At 35.2% G+C, this 27,545-nt stretch overlaps 1 protein-coding gene across 1 annotated transcript; it reads left to right on the forward strand.

Annotated features, from left to right (window-relative positions):
• The first annotated feature begins 560 nt into the window (after positions 1 to 560).
• Positions 561 to 27,132, forward strand: LOC149415174 (uncharacterized). Its single transcript, XM_089643031.1, has 7 exons — positions 561 to 913; positions 3,590 to 3,742; positions 6,765 to 6,920; positions 7,016 to 7,315; positions 7,511 to 7,651; positions 18,069 to 18,082; positions 27,073 to 27,132. The coding sequence occupies exons 1-7, from the start codon at positions 778 to 780 to the stop codon at positions 27,130 to 27,132; spliced, it is 960 nt and encodes a 319-aa protein (XP_089499157.1). The 5' UTR covers positions 561 to 777.
• Positions 27,133 to 27,545: the final 413 nt, after the last annotated feature.

Consider the following 27,545-nt stretch of genomic DNA (forward strand, 5'->3'; position numbering starts at 1 on the left):
ATATTCATATCCCCCCCACCATCTTCGGAAAACAAAAAAAGCAGCATCTGTCCGCAGCTACTGAACCCCGTGCGATTACATCAATTAATCACTCGATTCTTTTGATGTTTCGTTCTCAATAAAATAATAATAAACATATATATTTGGATGATTTGTATAGCGCCGTTTTTGTGCAAAATCACCTCAAGGGGGTCAAACATATAAATGTTTCGGTGCTGCACATCACTAGTTAGTAGGCACTTAACTAGTTTGTCAGAGTTCTGGAAATAAAATAAACTTAAGAAAGGTTCTAGGGCAAGTTTTTTACATTATTTTTTTATAAATTTTTGTATTCTCATATTATTTGTTTTCAATTATTCATTTATTTGTATTAACTTCATTTGTATTATAAATTATTATCAGCAATAATTAGTCGCCTGTAATATCAATACAAATTGATAAATATCTCCCGAGTAAAAATAAATGCCGCCGACGAAAATTGCAAATGAATACTATAAAACGTACGTGCGTTAAAAAAATTCTTCAAAAAAATACTTGAATATTACTGAAGATATGGCAACACTTAGATTTCACCATAATCCCAAAAATTATTTTCTTTTCCGTATTATCTATGGAACTACTTCCGTTGAATGCTTGTCATTTTTTTGTTGGTTATGTCATTTGGTTTTCTTCCTTTAATCAATTTGTACGTCTTGACCTGAAACAATGAACCCTATTCTCAAGAAATCCTCATTAAAGTTAAAGTAAAACAGAACTACAAGATCCTTACTTAAAATCATGAATTCCACCGCCCTCAAGTTAGAGCCAGGCACAAGTGCCGAAGAAAGTGTTGCTATGATATATACGAAAATCGATAAAGACTATCCTTTAATGAAAAAAGAAAGCCCGGAATCCATTACCGAAACGAATTCAGGTATTTTGTTGTCTTTTTTTGGAACACAACAATTATTGTTATACAGACCCAAAATTCAATTGCAAATAAAACTGCAGGTTTTTTTTACGTATCAACATGTTCATACCTACATCTCGATTCTTCATAATACGCTATTCTACTGGATTATGTTACTTTCGTTTATTTTATTTTCAGGCCGTATCTGCATTCTCGTATTGCTCATACCTACAATTAGATTCTACAAAATTTGCTGTTCTGCTGGGTTGTTATTTTAGTTTTATGATATAAACCTGACATCTCACTGGAACGTCTTTTCTGTGCGTTAGGCAGACGGGAAACTCTCTAACCTTAGGTTGAGCAACGTTTTGAAGTGGGTTTGGGAAGAGTGTGGTGGTAGGGACTTCTTTAATGCCTACCTTGAAGAGGTCTGCATTCGTTGATGTATTTGATTATTTTAAAGCGGAGTCAGTATATATATATAGATTACGCGAGCACTCGCCATGTGTCCATTGTGCTTTTGCCATTTTTCCTCCTTCCTTTGGGCTTGTTTCTGGGTCCCGTGAGGAGCACTGTTTGAGTTTCATCGCATTTAAAAAAAAAAAATTCACTTATTTAACTAGAAAAAACTAAAATATATATTTTTTAATTACTTCACACGTAAATAGATTAAATAACAGTATTTTTCACTGTAATTGTTTGCTAATTGTGAATAAAAGTAAACAATGTTCTTTTAAATGTACCTCCCCTTTTTCGTTTTTGATTTTGTCTGGAAGGCAATTATATATGTCGCCCACCTCGTAACCAATACTGTTGCTGTGTAAAGTGTGTATGTATTTGGGACGTTTTAATGAATTATGTATTTGTATAAATGCGTTTATTATTTATTTTGTATTTAAGGAGACATGTAGGTATTATATTCATATAGTTTTCTTTATGAAAACAGTTTTGTTTCCATTTATCATTTTTGTGGATGTTAAAGGTTTGAAGTGAAATAGCTTTTTGATTACTTTGTTTTGTTTTACCTGTAGTTCATTTATGTTTCATTCTCAAATTTCAATCGAGTATTTTAAATGTTAATGTACGAAGCTATAATATAGTCCTTTTAACATTTTATTTGGTAACATATATGATAACCGGCTAGCAGGGAGATTTTATCTTTATATGGTTGCAGAAGTCGTGAACGCCCGAGGAAGACATGGCACGATCGAGTGAATTAGATACTTGAGTCGTGCCATGTCAAGAGTCAGAATAATAGAAGAGTATGTATGAGAAGATATATGAATGTGCATGAGGCAAGAAGTGTGTGCCAAGACCGAGTTGTTTGGAGGTATGTTCTCTCTGTCTACCCCTTCGGGGAAACGGCGTGACGGTTAGTTACTTTTTAGTTTTATCTTTAATATCTTAAATATGCTGGTTAAATGTTTAATAGTTATTAATGATAAATTTATTACAATAAGTATTCGAAGTATTCGATTGGTTCTATATGATGTTTTTAATTTATTTCCAAGTGTTTATAAATATTTTCATTAATTATCATCTACTTTTGTTTTAGTCTATTTTCGTCTTAACTGCATCAATAAGTACACTCCATTAGTAAACTTTTCTTTTCACAAAATTGCTACCAGATTGTCTCTATACAGGTGAATTGGAGTTCAACGGAGCCTTCAAATCTCAAAGTGGTCACTAACAAACCAAGTGAAATTTCATATTCTGAAATGGATCTCAAGGTTCCTTGTATTAAAAAGGAATACTTTAAGCCTTCTGAAAGAATTCATGAAACGATGGATAAGCCAAATTTCCTCAATAATATTTTTGTAAACTCGTATTTACAGTATTAGCTACAGGTTTAAATAAAAGTTTAATCAAAATATATATTACTCTCCTGTCTTCAAGACCCCCTACACAGCATCCCTAAATATGACATAGGCCTCGGGGAAAATAATTTCCCTGCTTTTTAGAGTTAATGTAAAAAAACACGAATAGCTTAGACGTTTCATAGTAGTAATAGGCTACTCAAAGGGAAGTTTTCCACTTCACACGAGGACCTCCGAGCCTCTCCTGGATATTTAAAAAAAATATCTTCTATTTTATTATATACGATGTTGATATGATTGCCCAAATGACTCGGAAATATTTGCTAATAGCTGGAAGTTGAACGTTGCCTGTGCATGTTTTCTACAGCGTACTATTAAAAGTCTAGCTGAGCAAAAAAACAAATAAAATAAAAATATATTTGATCACTTATGCTGCTACACGGCTGTAATTGCACGAATACTTTATTAGTAAAGCGCACTTGAGGGAAAATAACACAAAAATACTGTGTAATGATTATAATCCATATCGGATGAGCGTGGCCTGGGGGCGGGCGGCCTGTCTTTGTTTTTTATACAAATATATGTATTCATCGAAGGAAACCATTCTCAAATTCGGAGAATAGTCATTTGCTTGCTCCGCGTGTTAACTATGATTTAATCCTGTTGAATGCTCTTATGCATGATCAGCCTTCAGTTAAAACCGGTCTTGTACTCCAGTAAGAATAGTCATTTTACTCTGGATGAATCGATCGTGAAGCAAGTTTCTTTAATTAAAACAATGTGGGATAACTATACTTTCTCGGAGAGAAACGACTGTAATTTTTAATGTAATGCATAGTTCGACTCGGTATTTCAATATAGTATTATTCTTTTATTTTTTCAGGTAGCATTTATCTGGAGAATGTTCCCATCAAAGCAGAACCGGGAAGCCGTGTAAAGGGTGAAGCTAGTATTCCCTTTACGGAAATGGACATAGAACTCTCGGATGTTAAAAAGGAATTCTTAGAGCGCTCTGAAAGAATTATCCAGACACCAGGTAAAACAGATTTTTGGTTTATTTAAATTAATAATGCGCGCTTTCCCAATTTTAGCGTTTATGTAAATCCTCTGTACTTGTGCTTATCTGTTATCCTTTTCAGACTTATTAACAAACTTGATGAAGCATCCTGGTGAAAAACGATACTCTCGTCGCCATTGTAATTAATTTTGCTCTCATGAACTAACGTTAGAACAGCACTTGCGTTCGCATAGTAGAAGAAAACCTTTTTCATATTCCAACTGTACATCTTCATGTGCTAGAAACACATATTTACGGCGTCACATGCTGACTCGCAGTCGAGCTAAACCTCTTTCGTGTCTCGTCTGCAACTATCCGAGTTCTCAAAAAGCCCTCAGTAGTGAAAAACCCTTTTCGTGGACCGACCATAACTTTTCATGTTGTGGGAAGGGATATTTAAAAATTCACATATACATATATAAAAAACTTTTTTCATGTCCCGACTGCGACTTTTCTTGTTCTTAAAGGGGAAATTTAAAGAAACTAATGCCGATTCCAAGTGGAGAAAAACCGTCTTCATGTGCCAAATGCAACTATTCTTGTTTTCAAAGGTGAGGTTTAAAAAAACAAATGCAGATTCACAGTGGAGAAGAACATTTTTTTTCTTCTAACTGCAACTTCTCATGTTCTCGAAGAGGTTTATTAAAATCATTTGCTCACAGTAGAGAATTTATCTTTTTGATGCATGATGTTTTTTTTATTCGGGTATTTTGGCTTTCCCGACTTTGATTTTTACCCACAGTTGTGAAAAACCATTTTCATGTCTCGACTGCATCTATTCATTTTCACTCTAAAGTTATCTTCAAAGCGTCACGTCGTATGCTTAGTCACAGAAGACTTGTTTTATCCTCTTTATGTAACTATTCACCTTCAGTCACGTTTGCCTTGGTAATACACATACGGAATCATCAACAGAATGTCTCGAAACTGTTTCTAGGTCTAAAAGGTTTGAAGTAACACTAGAAAGCCACCAGCATTCAAAATTAAAATGTTAAAAATTGTGGACCCTTTTGATTTTCTACAATTTATCCTGAATCTTGTGGTAAAAGATTTGTTTTCATTTTTAAACAAAGTAACAAATATTTTCTAAAATCAAATTAATTGAGATTTTATTTACTGAATAATGTTTTTTACTGTGATTCCATCTAACGCAACTTTGTTCAGGCTCTTACTTGATTATTCTCTGTAATTTATAAATAATATGTCCTGCTGACAAAATGTTCTGCTGACAAACTGCTTTGGCAGTTTAGCGGGTGTAAATGATAAAAAAAAATTTAAAAAAATAAATGCTTTTGCTTTGCTTCATTCATTGATTGCGTATATACCCTTCACTTTCTGTAACTTTTAGTTTTTATCATTTCATGTTATATGTATTGCATAATTGAACAGTAGTCTGTTAGTAGAAAAAAATAAATAACAAAGAAATGGTTAATATTTTTGCACTTAAAAAAAGGGAATACCAAATAAGTGCCTCAACCGCATAAAAAAAAATAATGATTAAAAAAAAACACCACCTATCTGTAATATTTGAAACTACCATCACATGCCATTATTCTATCAACTTCACAAAAGACACAATCAAACAAAATACACGACATCACCAAACTAATGGAAAAATAATTGTTTAAATTTAACGACTTGAATCTATAAAACTGAAGGCTTGGCAACATCTATTCGAACATTAAAATCGGGAAGAATTATAATTATACACTTTTTATTCGCTTCGGAGATCAGCTAACTCAGAGAGTGAAACGGAACATATTACTTTTCGTTCGGACGATCGATACAGGTGTAACCTGTTCCTCAGTGAACCCGTGAAGGGGTTGTTAACGTTTATTACATTGTCTGACTTATTGAACTGCCTATAAATACATGACATACTTGCAAATTGATTTTACCCAAAAATGAAGACTGATTGTGTTAAAATTGTGAATTTAATTAAAAATCCTGGTATAATTACTAAATAAATCATTTAGTATAGATTTATGTCGATATATTATACCTGTCCAATATTTTGTTTTGTATGCAATGTTATCTAAGACAACCAACTGCAAGTAGTTTATCAGGAGGAACTTTGTTTAACAATATAATTCAATCCAACAAAAAATACAAATAAAAATCATGCACATAAAACCAACCCAACACGATTTTTTAGTGTAATGCAAGCAAGTCTTTATTTTATTTAGTTTTTCGCCCAGCTAGGCTTTAATATGTATTATGAAATCAGAATATACCTAATGAGCTATCGAAAACTATACACAATGGTTTTAAAGCATAAAATAACATTAAACAATATCAGTAAAACGTGTAACAGTAACTTGAACAATACAACATATAAGAAAAATCAAAGTACATTACAAACGCTACTATAATAGTAGCATTTAACAAAGTGCTTGTTTGGATAACGCTTGGTTCTATAAATGGTCTCAAAAAATATAACAATAGTAATCCAAACTTGTTGCCTTGATCATGCATCTTATTGGTTATTGAGTGTGTCTCATAGTTGGTTGTATATGTATTGCAAGAAGAATGTTTCATTTTGCCTTGAATTCCTAGTCGGTACATGGAATTTAATAATGGGGACGATAGCATGGCTGTATTCCTAGTTGGTTCATGGCATTTAATAATGGGGACGATGGCATGGCTGTCAATTAAGTTGTTAATGACTCTTCTGTGTTACAACCAGATATATTGACATCCATATTTTTTTTTATATTGACATCCATAATTCAGACAACGTTTTTAGATACAATTGGGGCCTCAAACTAATAAATGTATTCAATTGGAATTTTGAGCTCAAAATTTTTGTACTTACATAAGAAATTTGTGCCGTACTCGTCGTTTATTGTTAGAGTAAACTTTACATAAATGAGACCAAATAATTGAATTATATTCTACTTGACTTCTATGAAATGAAATATAGAGCGTTTTCATACAATCTACAGACTTAAAATCACTGAAAGTTCTAAATACACATTTTTTCATTGTTTTGTTGTTCCAGGTAGAATCATTGTGGAGACTGTACCCATCAAGGCAAAACCGACACCCCCAGAAGAAGATGGAGGTGGAATCTCTTATACGGAAATAGACATAGAAGTTCCGGATATTAAAAAGGAATGCTTAGAGCAATATGATAATATTACCGAGACTGCTGCAGGTAAAATATTTTTTTATTTGTCTTAATTCGTTTTCATAATTTTCTGTCTTCATTATAGATACCTACTTAATGAACTTTTTCCACCATTTTTTTAGACATGCTAACGGACCTGAAAACGCATCCTGGAGAAAAACCTCATTCATGTTCTCATTGCAACTACTCCTGCTCGGAAAAATCACGTTTAACGAGGCACTTACGCACCCATACTGAAGAAAAACCTCATTCATGTTCCCATTGTAACTACTCTTGCTTAGACAAATCAAGTTTAACTAGGCACTTACGCACCCATACTGGAGAAAAACCTCATTTATGTTCTCATTGCAACTACTCCTGCTCAGAAAAATCACATTTGACAATGCACTTACGCACCCATACTGGAGAAAAACCTCATTCATGTTCTCATTGCAACTACTCCTGCTCGGAAAAATCGCGTTTAACGAGGCACTTACGCACCCATACTGAAGAAAAACCTTATTCATGTTCCCATTGTAACTACTCTTGCTCAGACAAATCAAGTTTAACTAGGCACTTACGCACCCATACTGGAGAAAAACCTCATTTATGTTCCCATTGCAACTACTCTTGCTTAGACAAATCAAGTTTAACTAGGCACTTACGCACCCATACTGGAGAAAAACCTCATTTATGTTCTCATTGCAACTACTCCTGCTCAGAAAAATCACATTTGACAATGCACTTACGCACCCATACTGGAGAAAAACCTCATTCATGTTCTCATTGCAACTACTCCTGCTCGGAAAAATCGCGTTTAACGAGGCACTTACGCACCCATACTGAAGAAAAACCTTATTCATGTTCCCATTGTAACTACTCTTGCTCAGACAAATCAAGTTTAACTAGGCACTTACGCACCCATACTGGAGAAAAACCTCATTTATGTTCCCATTGCAACTACTCCTGCCCAGACAAATCACGTTTGACAATGCACTTACGCACCCACACTGGAGAAAAACCTCATTCATGTTCCCATTGTTACTACTCTTGCTCAGACAAATCAAGTTTAACTAGGCACTTACGCACCCATACTGGAGAAAAACCTCATTTATGTTCCCATTGTAACTACTCCTTCGCAGAAAAATCACGTTTAACAAGACACTTACGCAGACATACTGGAGAAAAACCTTTTTCATGTCCCCATTGTAACTATTCCTGCTCAAACAGGTCAGATTTAACAGTGCACTTACGCATACATACTGGAGAAAAACCTTATTTATGTACCCATTGTAACTACTCCTGCTCAGAAAAATCACGTTTAACCGTGCACTTACGAACCCATACTGGAATAAAACCTTATGCATGTTCCTACTGCAGCTATTCATGTTCTCGAAAAGTACATTTAAAAAGTCACATTCTCATCCATACTCGAGAAGTGTTGCCTCTGTAACTACTCCTGATAAAAATAAAAAAAACACATTTAAAATTCACCTACGCATTCATAGTGGAGAAAATCTCATTGTCACTACTTCTTTAAATCTGATTTTTGTTAACGAAAGCGTAGATTAAAAATGTCCGATCCAAAATATATTTATAACTTTGTAAATTGTCTCAAAGAACACAATGTGTGTCCTAGATCAATGTACTCGGGGCGTAAGCATGCAGACAATGATCAGGAAATAGTTGACCTCATTACTTAATATTTTTTAAGTGCTTATCAACAAAATTGTGATATTGTAATAATACCTGAAATTAAATCTTCAATATACAACACGTCACATTTCTCTTCATGTCATTAAGAAAAAAAATTCTTCATTATAAAATGGGATTAAGTTTTGACAAAATTCCACCGGTATTCATAAAGGAATGTATTCATTGTATATCAGTTCCTCTTGAAAACATATTTGTGTTTAATCGGGCGATAAAATTTGTGTTTTAATAAAGACCAATTTTTATACTGTCTACCATTCCGAAAAAAATATTGTCTTAGATAACATTGCTGTTTAAATTAGGCATATGATTATCCGGTGACCGGATAAATCATCACAATGTTATATATATATATATATATATATATATATTTTATTTTATTTTTTCTTTGGTTTGTCAACAGTGATTCATATCAAAGCTCTCGAAATACAATAACATTAATTAAACTTGGTTAATACTATCACTAATTATAGACAAACACAACATTGATGAACACAACACTGTAAGTAAAGTCTAATGTACATATATGCACCTACATGCATGCATGTATACACACATACATACACTTACATATACATTTCATAACAGCAACAGTAATTATGTTTTAGATCAACACGATAGGTAGCTTTAAGTCTTGTTTACGTTTGATTTGAAGGTGGCCAGTGATGACATTGACAAATCAATGGGATGACTTTTATATGTCTCGTTAAAATAACGGTACATTCTCGGTAAAGGTGAGTCAAACCCCAGCTTAGTTTTATATTTTTTAATATGTAACGGAATATAATGTTTAAGTCGGCAACCAATTCTAGGAACGTTGAAAATAATTTGATAGAGTAAAAAAGGGCAGTTTATTAGAGCATTAACAATTTTGAAAAGAAAATTTAAATCAATATTTAGTCTTCTCTGTTCAAGGGTGCGTACATTGTAGAAATTTAGTCTATCGTTGTAATGAGGAAGTGATCGAGCTCGCTTATCACAATACGCTAGGTGGTACATAAAATGTTTTTGAACCCGCTCTATTCGCTGAATATGAACTTTGTAGGTCGGACTCCATATAGAACTTGCGTACTCCAACACGTTGCGGGTGAAGGAATTGTACAGCGTTATTTTGATTTGGGATTCTGAAAATTTTTACTATTTCGTTTGATAAATCCTAGCATTTTCAGGGATCTAGAAATAATGCTGTCGATATAAGGTGTGAAAGTTAGTTTTTTATCAAATATTACGCCTAGGTCCCGAATGGTTGTGACTTCCTGGAGTTTAGTACCGTCGACAAAATATTGAGTTGAAATAGAGTTGCGTTTACGTGTAAAAGTTATGTGGACACATTTTAAAGAATTCAGAAACATTCTATTGTCAATGCACCACTTAGAAACTCTGTTGATATAATTTTGAAGAAGTATTGAATCAAGTAATGTGTGGATAATTTTAAAAATCTTACAATCATCGGCGAACAATAAAATTTGAGAATCCAAAATAACATCGCACAAGTCATTTATAAAAACAAGGAACAAGATCGGGCTCAAATGGGACCCTTGAGGTACTCCAGACGGCACATCTAATCCTCTTGACTCATAACCATCAAATACTACTCTTTGTTCACGGTCAGTTAGATAGGAGTAAAACCAGTTTAGCAAGGTACCATGAACACCCATGCGTTTTAGTTTATGTATTAATAATCTGTGATTTACCTTATCAAAAGCCTTGCTAAAGTGAGTGTAGATGCTGTCTATCTGTTGACCTTTATCGACAGCTTCGGTTAAGGTAGTGACATAGCAAAGTAAATTAGAGGATGTAGATTTCTGGGAGAGAAATCCATGCTGTTTTGGAGTAATAAGATTTTTGAGATGATAATTCAGACTTGGACAAATTATTTTTTCGAAAATTTTAGCAAATGAACAGAGAATGGAGATGGGTCTATAGTTTGTGACGTCGTGAAGGTCGCCACTTTTAGGTATAGGTACAATATTTGCTTGTTTCCATCTTGTTGGGAAAACGGATGAAGACAACGATTTCCTGTAAATGATAGTCAGAGGGAGTGCGAGACTGTGTGCAAACTTTTTAATTAGGATAGGAGGAATTTTGTCGGGACCCGGACCTTTGCTCTGGTCGAGGTTAAGCATTGCTATTTTTATATCGTGCACACTAATATTTACTGTGTGCAGAACGCCGTTTGATTGATCAATTGAAACGGGATGAGGTTGAGTCTCTTCGTTGCCTCTTATGTTATCTTTCTCATATACTGATGAAAAGTGTTGGGCAAATAGTTCACTGGTTTCCTCGCCATTGGATGACTTTTTTTCTCCATACGTCATATTTTGGGGGATGGTACTGTTATTTTTTTTCTTTTGTTTGATAAATCTTCAAAAAGTTTTAACGCTATTATGATTAACCAGACACGATTCGATTTGTTGAATATATTTAAAGTAGCAATTACTAATGAGTTTGGAACAACGGGTGCGTAAGAGTTCGTAAGAATTTCTATCACGAGGATTTTTATATTTTTTATAGAGAAGTCGAAATTTATTTTTTTCCTTAATAACTTTAACGTCTAAAAGTAACTAACTATCCAACTTATACGTCTTTAAAGTCCAGTGAGTACCAGTGGGGATTCTGCTTGTTACAATTTACAATTTTGGTTACGCATTTCTCAATTATACGATTCAGATGAGTGTAAAATATAGAAACCATATTGTCTACCGACATGAATTCAGGTAATAGTAATGCCCAATCTAGTTCTTGTAATTCCCGATTGAATTGAATGTTATCATTTTTGTTAAAATCATATTTAAGTAAGGTTTTATTTTTTAGCATTTTTTGTTAATTTTAAATCAAAACTATAGTCAATCTCTAAGGGTGGATGATGTACATCAATGCGACTTAAGATATCGGTACTTTGCCTGACTTGTAGTTCATGTGAATTGGATAAATCGAGATCTAAGATTCTACCGTTACTGTTTACAATGTCATTGAATTGATTGAGGTTATTTAGGGCAAGAAAGTTCACAAGATGGTTGCCGATGTCATAATTATAATTTTCTGGAGATAAGAAATGAGTCTGGTTAGGCTCATTGCGGGTCCAACGAATACCTGCCAGGTTGAAATCTCCTATAATTCATCACATCTTTAAAAAGTTATATAAATTCATGGAAAGTGATGAAACAAAAACTTTATTAACTGGGTTAAGTAGCTTACGTTAGGTTAGGTTAAAAAAATTTCATTGTTTCTAATGACTTTACATCACTTTTTCAAAGTGTGTTGAATTGTCAATGTGTTGAGTTATCATGGAACTGATTATTCCAGAACAACACGGTTTTGTAACTGGCCGATCTGCCACAACCATTATTTTATTATAATAGCCTATATTCGTCTCGTACACAAGTAGATTCTATATATTCTGACTTTTCATAAGCTTTTGACAAAGCAAATTTTATCCCCTCGGCTAAATTGTTTGTTTTTGGGAACAGCTCTCGTTGTCTCTCTTACTGTCATGGTGAGAAATACGATCTAAACCGTGCACCGTTAGAAAGAAAAAACACCACGCTTTATGTTCAAATCTAGAAGTTAACCACCTCAAATCCAGAAGAATCAAATCGTGCACCTCAGTAAAATCTATGTTTCCGACCGCAATTTAGAAAAAAAAATAAACTTTATGGATGTTTTATTAATTATGTTTATATAAAACGAAAAATAAGTGAGTTAACAATAACGTTGATGATACGTTTGTCAAATGAAAAGTGCGTGCTTTTCTTATTTTTCGTTATCAGTAATTTAGTTCGAATAAACGTAATGTAAGCGAGTTCTAAAACTTTTTATGTTAGGATTTAAAATTTTAATATTTAAAAATGATTAGTTTTTTTCTTAAAATAAAGTTTGAATGCGTTTTTCATATCCCTTCTAAAACAGTTTTTAGTTTCCGGAAACGTTCGGAAAAAATCCATTTATTTGATTTGATTGATTTCATATTTCAAAATCACAATTAACATATCATCTTGCAACTATTTTTCCTATAATTATTTATGAGCTAATTGTTGAGAGTTGATCACGTGCGTTGTGCAGGCTGTCTGCACGAAGCTAGTCAGTGTTTGATTATCTGACGGGCCATATTTTTCGCGGACGGACAGGAATTCTCTGCGGACCGGCAGTTGTTGGGAAACGTTGCTGTAAAGTATACAATAATACCCGATAAGTTAACTAAACGAAACAATTTAATTGTTGTGGAAATGGTTTTATTTTAACGCATTTTTACAATCCAATAACGGTAGTGACGAGATGTCAGAACACATTTTACATGGTGTTCTTTAATTAAAATCTGTTTATTTTTTATAAAAAACGTCTCGGTACTTAACTGAGTAATAACTGAATTTACCCTGTCGAAATTAAAAGTAAACTCGTGGTGACGATTTGTTGCGTTTTGGCAATATTTTAACTATTAAAACCGTAAACCTAAAAAGCCCTGAACGGAGCTATTCGAGAACAATTAGAAGCCGCGGGGAAGGGGGAAGGTGTATGGAAAATGACTTAACGTACTTAATTTTTCAATTACATGTCCCGTTTCCCGTCTCATCAAATACCCCAAAAATCATAAACCGATCGTTATAACTGCATTAACAACACAAAAATACCGCCTTAAATAAAAATAATTTCAAAAGTTTGCCATACAAGGTGGCTGCCTGACAATATCCCCTATTTTGCTTCAATGGCATATAAAATAATTCTGAAATCGCACTAATGCTCTATCCAGGGCTTTTTAGGTCCATGATTGGAACTATAACAATAAACAATACGCAGATGTTAGAGGGTTAGTTGGACAAACCGCAACTCCAGAGACCGTGAGAAAACAACACTGGCGCTCTGCTTGACTTGAAGCCGCTTAAATTTTTCAATTTAAGTTTGAACATCTCGAAAGTATATTGACAAGTGTGAACCTTCTTTTAAAAGAGTTGGTCAACGTCGCTCTTGTTCGTTTTTGTCCAACAGACCATTTATGGCGAAATTGAGTTAAGTATGCAGTTGTTCTCATAAAGCATGTATTTATAAGACCAATTGAAAAAAAAAAAATTTAATGTGTTTTCAAAACGCAGTTTGTTAGCCTATGTATGAAATTCAAACTCTCCATTACGGGCGTATTACTCTAATAGACAAAGCAGCCAATGGCAGCACAGCGGGAAGACCACGTGATTGCTGTTTTACCATACATTCGTTCGTTAGCGCAAAAAAAGTAAATGTCTTCGCTTGTGATTTTGCTATTTACAAAGTTATTTTAGTGGTTTTCTGGAAAATTTCAACAAACACAGTGCCTTAATATGTACGCTATAGAAAACAATAAAAAAATACATGGAAAATGCAACAGGTTAATAGTTTTTCATTATTTTATCAGAAAATTTTTTCAACTTATCGCCCGTTACAGCCCTGTACAGGGTGGTCATAAATACATAGTTTTTTTCTAATTTTTTGTACATAACATTTTATAATACATGCCAAATTCTACATTATTGTAAAATATCGTACTAACTAACTGACTAACCATTCCCCGCAAGGGTAGGCAGAGAGGATGCCAAAAAACTCGGTCTTGGCACACACTCCTTGCCCCATTCACATTCATACATACTCTTCTATTATTCTGACTCTTGACATGGCCTGTCTCGAGTATCTGATTCACTTGATCGTGCCATGTCTTCCTCGGGCGTACCCGATTTCTGCTAACATTCTTATTTGCATCATATATCCTTATATTTCTTTCTTCTCTCATTCGCTCTACGTACCCAAACCATGTAAGCGTCCCTTTCTTAATCTTACTCATTACGTTTACATCAGCCTTGCATTCTTTGTACTGCACTTTCGTACTAAAAATTGAAATAACAAAACGTCGTTGCTGTTTTAATCGCGCAGTCAATTAATTAATTGAAATAAATCACAAACAGTGAGGCATTTTACTGAGAGTAGTGGCTGCAGGATGTCTACAATATTTACAAAAACACAACAGTATTGAAATATGTTCAAGTATAGTTAAAACATAAAAGCTTAAAAATAATAATTAACGAAACAGCTTCTTAATACTAGGGCTATATGTAGAGAAAACAAAAAATAATTAAAATGGAAAAGAAAACACATTACATACATTCATATTACACCCTTTCACTGGCAGTTCATCAAGACTTCCAAAAGGAATGCATTGCTCATAATGAAAAATATAAGTAAAGGGGAGCTTGAATAGTTGGGCTCATGCAGTGTCAGGGGAACGTATGACGCAAAAATGAACACTTATTGTGGATCATGTTAAATGTTGTAATAATGAAAGAGTATCTGAGATTATTTTCGAATATGGATGGAGCAAGGATTGGGGGCCAAAACACAGTTGCTTGGCGATTCATCCACTCTGCCTATTCCTCTGGATCTTTGATATAGCAGCAGACAAAGTTGTTGTTTATTTAAATGATACAATAAATGATTCTTTGAGAGATTGTACTTGTGATGTTTAAAACAAGACAGAGGTAAACGTAATAGAATGACAATGAAAGGTTTTCATCATTTTGTACATTTAGTACCTAACATTAAAGAAAGAATAATAACAATCTCATGGGTTCGTTTGTTTCTTACTTGTTCCTTTTTTTGTGGTCAAGAATTATGATTTAGAAAAATAAGTATTTATCGCAGAGCTAATAGAATGTCGATAAAAACGTTTTTTTCGTACATTTAATTTTTATATTTTTCATTTTGTTTATTTACCTACATCTATTTCCAATCTCTTCATTAACCCACTTTTGTAACCCATGCCCAACTGAATGGTAAGACGCAATGGTTCGCCGATATCTCAAACACTGGAACACTTGTAACGGAGCTAAATGTGGTAAGAAGGTTTTATGACCTCTACTCTTTACAAGGTAGTCTTTATTGTGTAATAAATATAAATCCTACTCCATGTGTTCCAATGTAAAATCATTTTTAAAAAGGACTCGTCGTCTATTGTTTTACACATTTCTAAAGATTTATTGTGTTTCGAGATCCTTTGAATTATCTTACTATTTTTAAAGCTCCGATTTATATTTATATGATGAAAAAAAATTGAAAATTTGTGTGGCGCCGTTTAAGTATAAAATCACCTTTAAGGCGTTTTACAATAATAATGAATACACAGGCTTAAGCCCCGGCATTTTCAATTTCTACCGATTTTATAGCAAGTTTCTCGCTAAATCCTTAAGTCTTGGAGTTCCAAAAAAAAAATGTTGTTTTTGAAGATAATATCCATACATTTGTTTTGCCGAACCGTTATTTGAAATTCCCTCGATAGAAAAAAATCGCAAAGTAAGCTCCGAAAATTATTAAAAACACGTTTTGTTCTGCTATTTAATATGTTACAGGCACGACAAAATTCAGAGTGTATGTTTAAATGCAACTAAAACATTGTAGAGAGATTTTTGCTTTATTTCAAATGAGTCGTGTTTCATAGAATATGTTCACAGCAGTCGCTTACGTCTGTTCGTTCTAATCGTTTTAAATATTAGCGCGCTCTCTCTAACATTCGGATTTGCATAAGTCTATTTCAAACAATCGCCATTCGCCGTCCAGACGGCAAGCTTGGTGGACTTGTTCTAGTATTTTTGGCATCTAAAATTACGTAATTTATTGTAAATAATATTTAATTTCAAATATTTGATTAACTTATTTTAGGTGCATTTTCAGTTAAGTAATATTTTTTTTTTAAATGGGAAATAAACAAAAAAAGTGTCGAATTTCTAAAAAAAAATTATATCTCCAAAAGTTTTAACCCATGTTGCAATCTAAACGGTAAGAAGAAACCAATTTCAGTTTATGTTACATCGTATATTTATTATTATTTTGAAAATAAGTATTTGAAATATTTACTAGTATATTATGTACTAAAAATTATACCTATTTTATTATTTCAGAATTCATACATTGGGTGATATTTCTAATTCAAATGCATTGGAAACTGGAATTTCCGGGTAAGTTTTTTTATTTAGTTTTTATTGTTGAGGAATATTGCGATTTTTATTGTTGAGGAATGATGGTTTGGGCATGTAGAGCAAATAAGCGAAGAAAGGAGTGTAAGGAGAATAGACGATACAAATGTGAATGGTAGCAGAAGTCGGGGACGCCCGAGGAAGACATGGCAAGACCAAGTGAATCAGAATAATAGAAGAGCATGTATGAGACGATGTATGAATGTGAATGAGGCAAGAAGTGTGTGCCAAGACCGAGTTGTTTGGCGGGCCGTCCTCTCCGCCTACCCCTGTGGGGAAACGGCGTGATGGTTAGTAAGTTAGTTAGTTTGTTGAGGAATATTATACAAGCCAAAATAATTATCGTGATTTCTTTTTGGGGTAACTTTCTGGATACAAAAACACAAAATTCACCACAATCTACACATCTGCCCTGACGATGGACAATGCTAAGCTGCCCGAAATGTTATCTAAAGCGCAACACGGCGTAATACCCCAAAATATATCCCGACGATACTTTTCGCCGTCAGAATGTCAAATCATAAAATTATGCAACGTCTAGAATTTTGCGACCCATTACTAAGCGAGCTTTCACGTAAGTTTTTTCTCTCGTGTTTTTTGTTTTTTGCACCGGGGAGTTGAGGAATCTTACTGTGGGACGATTATTTATTTAATGAGTCAAGCAGTTTTTTTAAATATTAATAATAAATTTAACTCTTACGTATAAATTTATAAAATTTACATATTTATTTGTAAAATTATATTTTCATTTAATTTAAAAAAAACAGTCTACGCAAAAAAAAATAACAAGCAAACTTCAGTATCAGAAATTATCGTTAAGGGACAACTCTGTATAAAAAATGCATTAAACTTCTACTAAAAAATATTTTTTCTATTGTTTTATAGCTACATACTTATTTGTACTTTTAATTTATTTCAGAATGCGTTTATTTGAAGATACGAGTATATATAATGCATTGGTTACTGGAAATGCCGAGTAAGTTCGTTTTGAATTGACCATTGAATAATGATTGGACAGATTGACAGGAGTCACTGAAAAAAAAATTTCCCTAAAAGCCTGTGTCATCTGTGAGGATGCTGTGTGGGGGTCTTTTGAGGAAAGGGAGGAGTTAAAAAGTGTCTCGAAGAGTTCCGTGTTGTTGAAGGGAGAAAATACAGAGACCAGCAAATAATTCCACAGTCGAGCCGTTGAACTCGAGAACGAGTCGTAGAATCGACCCGTTCTCGTGGAGCAAATGTCGACCGTATACAAATTCTACCCAGTATACTTTATTACTGTACAATTTTTGACAGACTGTACCTAGGCGATCTATTTTCAATAAATTCTAACCTTTTTTCAGATGTGACTATATTCCACTGCGTAATGTTTTGCCCACAACTTGTAAAGGAGTTGAAATACAAAGGTGATAATTAAACCGTTTGAACCCCTCACTTATATTTAAAAAAATCACTTATATTTGCAGTTACACTCAACTTATAACTTATTTTGTTCCAGCTACCATGAACAAGGTGAAAATGCATTACCTACTCAGAATAAAGAGAGCGTAGGAAGGTAAAACGGATTTAAGTTTTCTATAAAACTGTTGTTTTGTGCAAAACTTGTACCTTGAACTTTATGTTTGAATACAATAAATTCGATATACATATGCAAAGACGTGTCTACATAAACAAGAGTAAAAACAAGAAACCTAACTGTTCTTTTGCATTGCAATGACAATAGGTATGTTATTTTACAAACGATAACAAATGTGTTCCGGAGAGATGAATTACGGATCTACAAAGTTTCTGCTTCATTTGAACAAATCTATCTTCGGCTAACACACACTTTTTATCATTCTTTAATAGTAGTATTGGCCACCAAATAAATGCTATCCACTTTCAATGTTGCTTTTGCTTTTCTAGGTTTGATAAAAATAATGCAGTCGAAGGAGGAGTGGACATCACAAATGTGATGTGTTATTATATTTTTTTAGATAATTTACTAATATCTACACATATTCAAATTATCATAAAGCATTAAACGTTATAAAAAATTACGTTCCAAGTATTTCGAATTTCGATGCTTATTCAGCTTAGTTATTTGTAAGAATATAATGTCCAGTTTTGAAAAATTAATAAGATTAGACGTTACGTTAGACTTACATTATTTGATAGGTTTACTCCAAGCTCAGTCTATTTAAGGTCCCACTTTTTTTAGCCCAGTTCAGAAGTTTTTACACATCAAATTATTTATGTACAACATTTACGGTTATAAAGTCATTTAAAGGTTATTTACAGATTGTTTTTTTAACGCATTTCAATTACGCATTTCTATATTTTCGAATCCATATTCAAAACACCAGCTGTCGCACTTTTCTAGCCTTAAGATTGCACCTGCAGTCGGATATAATTTGTCCAATTTTGGAAAAAATTCGTTCACAAGGAACGGATGTTGCTACAATACCGCATTGTTCAATGAAGATTTTTTCAAATTAGGAAAATATACTCTATGTTCCTTCCTCCATTTCAGGGGACAACTCTTTCTATCAAGAAGACCCATTTCGAGATACATGTCCAGTTCTTTGCGGAATTTGTTATTTGGATTATTCACTGGCTTAATTTTTTCGACTACTGAATTTAATTCATTCCAAAATGATAACGGTTCGTCTGAAGATTCTGTTTGATTTTCAGAAATATCTTGCGTATAGTCTTGTTCTTCCAAGGGAGTAGGTATCCCCCTTAAAAAAGTTCGTGAACTATATTTTTAAACATATTAACAGTGTTGGGATTAGAGTAATAAATCACCCTGTTTAATATTTATCATCAGTTCAAACTTCAATCACACTACGACACTTACACTAATAATTATTATTCATTTAGAAATTAGTTTAGTCATCAAATTTATATCGAACATTTATGTATTTTTACATCTACAAGCCAGTATAATCAAACTAAACGTAAAGGAGATCGACACGATACCAACAAAAAACAAAAAAAAAATAGATCAAAATCGTATTAGGGAATCCCCATTAACGGGTGGTTCCCCGGATCATTGATGTATTAATATTATCTCTATGCCCCATACACATAATAATAATCCTATAATAAAGTTGAAAGTTGAAACTGTTGGAAGACGATGGTTTCGGTGTTGAAAACATTACCCTGTTGAAATATTAAAGACATTGAAGATATATTTTACTTGTCGTTGATAAATTAGATTGTCCCTTGGCGCTGCGTATCGGCCGTATTGGATGGGAAAATAAAAGTGCAGTAGGTACGTACATTACCAAAAGACCATTTCAAATTAGGCATAATATCGTTCACGAAGTGTAATCTCTTGACCCTTTTGATTTAACAAGCCAAACTGTTAAAAAACAATAGGTACAAAACGTAGCTAGGCGGCCGATGTTGGTTATTTTTTGCTAGTCGTTGATAAATTTGATTGTCCATTGGCGCTGTGTATCGGCCGTATTGGATGGAAAAATAAAAGAAAAATGTCTAGCAGGAGTTTCATAACTAAAATACCATTTGAAATATCGAGTAATGTTGTTCACGAAGTGCAAACTCTTAACCCTTTTATTTATTAGGCAGTTGAATCGTTGACTGCGTTGAATAATATTCCCAAGTAGGTATTATATTTCAACTATTGGCGCTAATTATTATCAACAGCGTTGGACGTTGAAACAATATAATTATCGTTTCCAACGGCTAGTTATATGTTGATACAGTACTAGTTCATACGTGTGACCCAAACCCTAAAAATACCATGGACATCAATGTAGCAGCAGTATCGGGGATGACTCCTGCAGGAATTGGTTTTGCTCAACTCTCTGAATTTGTGACGGCTGTCAATATAGCCCCGATGTCCCAAACAATATATGATAAGACAAATGTGTCTGTGTCAAGGGAGTGGGAGAAATGTGCATTACTCGCCATGGATGCCACAGCGGAACGGGAGCGTCAAGCTGCTATCGAAGAAGGTTGTATGAAGGACGGAGTAGCAATGATAGATGTGATCGCGGATGGGTGTTGGTCGAAACGATCATATAGATCAAATTATACAGCCCTCTCGGGTGCGGCAGGGATTATTGGCAGAAGATTTGGAGAAGTTTTGTATCTCGGCGTAAAAAATAAATAGTGTTGTATTTGTGCTAGAGCTGAACCGACGAACATTGCCCAAAAAACATGCTTGCTTCAAAAATTATGCAGGGCCTTCAACTGGAATGGAAGCTGAAATTCTTCTAGAGGGGTTCAAGAGTTCCGTTGAATCGCATAAATTGATATAAATAAATAAATAAATAATTGTTTATTCCAGAATGTGGGGAGGTTAGTGCAATCCCACACAATCCATAAAATATAACTACAATGTTATATACAGAGATACAATTAAGTACAAATAATTTGAAATGTAAGTTTGATAGAGCAAATAAAATATAAGAAAAAGTAAAAGGAACTATATAGAATGGAGAGTGTTAACATAAAACATTTAAATATCTTGTAAGCTTATCATCGGAGCGATAATTATGGGGGCCAATATTTTTCTCCAATGTTTTTCGATGCTCGATCCTGAGGTCTGGCGGGATTCGATGATGAGGATGTTTCTGGAGTTATTGATCCTTCCCCTCGTTCCGGCTACCCTGGATCTCATTAGGGCAGCAAAGCCGGGAACTCTTCCCTCCATGAACATCGAGGAGGCACTGCAGTGCCTTGGAAGTCCGAACATTATGCGGTAGGCATTATTGTATTGAATCCGAAGCCTTTCCATGGTTCGCTTTTTGAAATTGGCCCACAGCTCGCAAGTATACAAGGTAGTGCAGAAAGCTGAGAATAGCGTCCTTTTCACCTGCGGGCTGCAGAGTCGAAATCTTCGACTGAGCATGTTACTTTTTATGCTCAGTGCTCGCCTCTGCCTATCGATGTCGTCGTCATCCGTTAAGTTGTTGGTGATGATATACCCTAAATATTTCGTTGTTTCTACTATTATGAGAGGTTCTCCATTTAAAAACGCTGGGGGAATCTTTTTTGGTCCTTCTCTGTATTTGACGACCAGCAGTGCTGTTTTTTTCGCGTTATATAACATGTTTGTTTCGAGTGCGTATTCTTCGCAGATCTTCAAGAGAATTCTTAGTCCCCTTATTGACGGTGCCATCAGCACCATATCGTCTGCGTAGCTCACGTTGTTGATGCATTCTCCTCCAATATGGCAGCCTACCCCAGCGTTATTTAACCTGTGAGTTAATTCATCCATATATATGTTGAACAGTACTGGGGACAAACAACCTCCTTGTCTGACCCCACTCTTTAAGAAAAAGGGTTCTGAGAAACCATCTTTCCATTTAACGAAGTTTTCTTGTTGACGGTGCCATGTGTCGAGAATTCGTACTACTTTCCATGGTAGACCTCTTTCTTTTAGTTTGGTCCACAATAATGGATGGTAGACTCTGTCGAAGGCCTTACTAAGGTCCAGAAAGCATGCGTAAGTTGTTGTTTTTCTCTTCCTGTAGTATTCCAATGTCCGTTTTACGCAGAATATGGCTGAGTCCGTGGAGCATCCTGTTTTAAAACCCATCTGATTGTCTTTCGTTTTCAATTGGAGTCCGACTTGATCTAAGAGAACTCGTTCAAATATTCTGGCGGTGGCGGTGGCGATGGATATCGGTCTGTAATTTTCCTGTAAAGTTATGTCTGTCAGTTTAGATTTTACTATCGGTATTATGATTGTCTTTGTCATGTCTTTGGGTAGATAACCACTCTTTATGATATCGGTGAACAATGTTGCCAGTAGTTTCAGAATCGCTACCCCTGCATGTTTGACGTGTTCGGTACTTAAACCGTCATGTCCTGCTGATGTTCCGGATTTCATGTTTTTAATGGCGGTTTTCACCATGTTTGCAGTGACTATAGGGTCAATGTCATCATAGGCATTCAAATGCGTTTCGTTTGAGGAGATGGTCGGCGTGGTAGTCGCGAAATGTTTTTTGAAAATATTGGCGATTACTTCAGGATTCGTTTCTCCGTTTATGTTGCACGAGACTTTGGAACGCATGTTCAACATTTTATTAGATTTATTCCAAAATGATTTGAAGTCCCGATTGTCTAAGTCCGCTGCTATTTTATCCATCTGGAGTTGTGTCGAATTCCTTTGGCATTGTTTTAGAGCTGTTTTGAAAGCGGCACGCTTTGTCCTTCTATCCTCCGCTATGGGACCATTGTGCGGTCTCCCATTATCAATCCAGGTGAGCATTGCTTGTCTCGATTTTTCGTATTTGTCTGCAACAAATTCATTCCACCCACAGACTTGCTTATATTTTGGTGTAGTAGTATTTCTAAATATACAAGCGGCACTATATCGTAATGCTTGTACTATACATCCGTAGAGGTGTTTTATTTTGGCACGTTCAGGGTTGCCACCGTCCTCATGAAATGTATTTTTTGGTTTGATTTTAGCTAGATAAGTTTGCGAACATGAGTTATAAATTCCGATATCACGTCTATTTTTCGGATTCCATAATGCTGGATCCCTTAATGTAGATGAAAATACTTCCGATGTTACTATTCCAATCGTATTTAATGTTAGTTCGAGGGGTCGGTGGTCAGTCCAATCAACATGGTAATGTATTTTCATCTCGATAATTTGTTTGTAAATATTTTTCGTAACTAGACAGTGGTCTAACCACCTGGTAGTACTATGCGCGTCACTGACGTATGTGTAAGAATTCTCAGGTAAAATTTCGGTGTCGGCAAAAATGTATTCGAATTCTTGACAAAAAGATTTTAGCTCTATTCCAAAGAGTGAGTCGGGATTAGCGTTGAAGTCTCCGATAATAATTGAATTGATATAATCTTTGTCGTCAATGATCGTTTGTAAGGAGGCCAGGCAGTTGGTAAACTCCTCAAAGTTGTCAGTTAAGCAAGTCGGCATATAGATTGTGAAGATGGTTAAATTTTCAGTATTCAGACTCACCTCGATTCCGGCCATACGACAATTGTCCATCGGGATTGTGGTAACCCTTAAATTTTGCTTGTAAATTATTCCAACTTGTAATGATCTGCCCTTTTTACTTCAAACTTTTCCTTCTCTTCTTTCTACGATAATTTTCCTTAAGTCCCGTAGGTAACTTTTCCATAAGGCTTTGGTTATATATATATCCGGGGTAGGAAGGTCCTCCCTGCCGTCTTTTCTTTATTACACACCCCTTCAAGTGTGTACATCCTAGTTTGTCTACGTGACGTACGACCTTGAACGTACTCATTTCACGTGACGGTTCAGTATAAAAAGGCTTCACCGAACGTTGTGTTGGGTTTTTGTTTCTCGGTTTAGAAACCTAGTTATTTATGTATGTGTGGTATCCCTTGGTTCTTTTGAGATAGAGTGAGTTGAATCCATTACCGCTGTGTTTTAAAACCATTTTATAAACCTTATCTTCTAAGTCGCCTGCTCCCCCCCCACTAGCTACTCGATTCTACCTATCGTAGTGTAATGTGAATATAATAAAGTCTTAGATTTTATATATGTGATATACATACGATAAGTTTATGGTGTTAGTTGTCGGCGCCATCCATGTATATATTTTGGGAGGGGAAGGAGAGGAAAGGAAATGAATTTTTTTCAAGCTAAGATTGACTCCTCCTCTTACCAAACAAAACTGATGGATGATAATTTGAGCAAGGCGATCGATATCTGCGTGTCTGGATATCACAACCGGCCGGGTCTCCCCTTGTTCCAAATCGGCAACCTTCACGCCAGAAGAAAAGAAAACCAGGTCTCATCACCAATTTCAGAATTGCCCCAATCTCAAACACCTCCAGGAAAATCTACTTTACTGAGTGTAGAAGGGGAAAACCATGACATCCCTTGTCACGAATCTAGTCGCGAAAATGTGACACGCAAGGTCCTAAGTTACGTGCCACCTCCAGAAAACGTTGTAACTCCCACGCCGTCGGGGATTTACATCCCTTTCTAGGTCAATACATAGGTAACACACGACGATCTTGTCGACATTTTGCCTGCTTATTAACGATAGGTTGTGTGCCTACCCATTCAGCCAATTATCATGTGAGATATATGTAAGGTCTACTCGAAATGCCAAATTTGGGATGAGGACTGTCTGTATTTTAATATTTGGTTCCAGTATTTATTTTATGAGGTTACTAGCATCCTCGTGTATTAGGTATGGGTAACTTCTACTGAATACCTATCCTCTCAGGTAAGGTATAAACGGATAATTGGTTTGATTTTTTGCATTTAATTTAAAGAGGCTGCCTACCTCTCGAAAGATACCTGTTGAGAAAAGTTGTTCGGTTGGTAGTTTTATTTCGGAGATTACCATCTCCCTCTTTCGACTTTAGATTTGTTTTTGTGCATCCCAATTCGTAACTTAGAAAGTCAAATAATAGATGAAAAGTATTAAATTAGAAAGTCAAATAACAGAAGAAAAGTTTTCATTTCGTTCCGTCTGGTTGCATCCGATCACTTTCAATTTGGGACGGCATACGCTAGCAAAACTTCCCCTTTGACTGACTGTACTCCGCGCCTCTCGGCCTATATATGAAAAGGTCGTTGACTCGTCTCTCGCTCACAGCTGATTGACGGTTCGCCTAGCACATCCCTGTTAATGATAACATTATTTGGGCGGCAGGTGTTGTAAACTCGGTTCCTGTACCTCGGTTGTATCCTATTATTAAAAGGGTCCTCTGAAATTTAATAAATAATATAAAAAAACTCACCCTGTTAGTCACCTCCAAATCCTCGTGTGAAACTTACCTGGTTACACTATATAGCTAAATCACTTTAATTTTCGACCTCCTCCCTACGCTTATAAAAGGGTAATTAAATATTCCTGTAAATAAAATTGTACCTCCCTAATCTGTTAGGATTCGAACCCACAGTTAATAATCTATTTGATTCTCTGGTTTTCGGTCTCCGTGGATAGAATGCCATCTCGCCAAATCAATAACTTAGCCCGATTAAACACTTCCTGCCTTTAAGTACATTCACTCTATTTTAAAAACGCAATCATTATTTTTATTATTTTCATGTTTTCAGGACAAGCAATCTAGTTCGAACTGTATACGAAATCACGTTTAAATCAACACAACTTTATAACACAATCGCGATTGCACAACACCTGGCGCCCCTGAGGTGGGTTTTTACAAAACGGCGCTCTACAAATTATCCAATTATTATTATTGTCATTATTATTAATTGTTTTCCCACTGAGTCGAACCACTTTCACTTCACACAAACACCGGATCAATAATCTTTCACTTTAATTCAATATTCCGCAATACTCTCTAATACCACTTGAATTCAATAATTAACTGTAATTTCAAACAACACTTCTGATTTGTATCCCTTTCTCGGGGCTGTCAATGCACCCAAGTTCAAAACTCGACTGTCTCTCCGGTCTCTCCTTTCCCGTGGGAATCTGTTTACTCCAGGCCTGTCTGTCCATAAATCTTCCGTCGTTGTCTAAACAAAAAATTTTTTTTGAGCACGTTCGTTTATTATTTATCGTTTGTTTTTGTCGATATTCAAAACATCACAAACTCCGCCGTACGGTCTACCTAGCAGGGGACCGTTAGCTATATTGACGGCAGAGGTGCCCAAGCTATTGAAGTGCGGGTGAATATTTGACAAAAATTCAATCTCGGTTGGGAGTAGCCATGTTTCTTGGAGTAGTATAATGTCATATGATTCGCAGAGATCGTGAATAAATTTTTCGGAGCTACTGACCGATCTGCAATTAATCGAAATAATTTTTAATTTTTCGTTTGTCATTTTGATCTTTGGTTGATGCACGCGATTCTATATATTTACGGAATACAATTCCTTCCGGCCATAGTTCTTCCACCAGGTATTTCGGTCCCTCAGTTGCTTTTACAGAAAGTTTAAAGGTGTTAAATGGCGTGGGACGGTAAGGCTTAATTTTTTCGATCTTAGTATTTTCGAAACCATTATCTACAAGGTAGGTCTTTACGTCGTCCTCGGTAGTTTCCAAGGTAAACCTTGAAATATAAATAGACGTAATTAAATCTGCCGACTTCAGTGTAGTTGAGGTTGCTTTTCCTCTCAAGTTGCGTTTGGGTTTTCTAGTTACTAATGTAAATCCTCTCTCATCTTCCGCAGGAGGCCGAGGCCGCGGGCCGTGGTCGCGCGATGCCTGTTTATTATTTTGTTTTAAAGCATGTGCAAAGTTCATTCCCGGCTGCACTAGACTATTTGGAGTGTGTTCGTTCATTGTCTTTGTGTGTGTGGTTGACAATGCATTGCTAGAAACAGTCGATAAGCAGGATGCGCCGCCCGTCGGTATTTGTTTACTATTTGGAAATCGTGGCTTACCCTCAGTTAAGTGGTTAATAATTACTTCCGAATTCCCAGTTAAGTCACTTTGTTTGTTTGGGACCTGAATATTTGCAATTTGCTCTCTTATTAGTGCCAGTTCTTGTTTTATGTCTTCATTTTTTATGGTTGATGAATCTTTTAGTTCGGTTTTTATATGAGTTATTTCCGTTTTCAGTGCATTGAGTTCCTTAAGGAGTTTGGACACATCTATGATGTCGAAGTTGATGGGAGGTAATTTATGCAATTGTTTAGCAGCGAATACTGGTAGCTTATCGGGATCGGTCTCCTTCAATGCTCTCAGGATGTCCTGGAGGTCTCGGCTGATTCTGCCATCTCCTTTCCGCAAAGTACGTTTATCCGGAAGCTTTTCAAACAGGATAGTTTTCGCCTCCTTTATTTCCTCTTCGGAGTAAGTAGAGATGCATGATATATGGGCGACTAATAGCGGACTGAGATAGTAATACCTATCATAAGCTTATCCAAACGAGACCAAATCCGAACCATACCATCGGAAAGATTGAGTGTCGCAATCATTTACTTAGAAATATGTGCAATAAACTATCTGCTTTAACGAAAGACACAAAGTATCCCTTATATCAGCGAAAAATGATCACCACACAACGGCCATAAGAAAGGTGATTTGTCATG

The sequence above is a fragment of the Hesperophylax consimilis genome, chromosome 19 (assembly GCF_061612785.1).
Source record: "Hesperophylax consimilis isolate HC1 chromosome 19, BYU_Hcon_1.0, whole genome shotgun sequence".
Classification (NCBI taxonomy): domain Eukaryota; kingdom Metazoa; phylum Arthropoda; class Insecta; order Trichoptera; family Limnephilidae; genus Hesperophylax; species Hesperophylax consimilis.

Excerpts from the sequence above, each read along its gene's own strand:
- LOC149415174 (XM_089643031.1), top strand. The coding sequence starts at position 778 with ATGAATTCCACCGCCCTCAAGTTAGAGCCAGGCACAAGTGCCGAAGAA. Across the intron at positions 3,743-6,764 it reads AAGAATTATCCAGACACCAG|GTAGAATCATTGTGGAGACT; the intron begins GTAAAACAGATT and ends TTGTTGTTCCAG. Across the intron at positions 6,921-7,015 it reads TATTACCGAGACTGCTGCAG|ACATGCTAACGGACCTGAAA; the intron begins GTAAAATATTTT and ends CCATTTTTTTAG.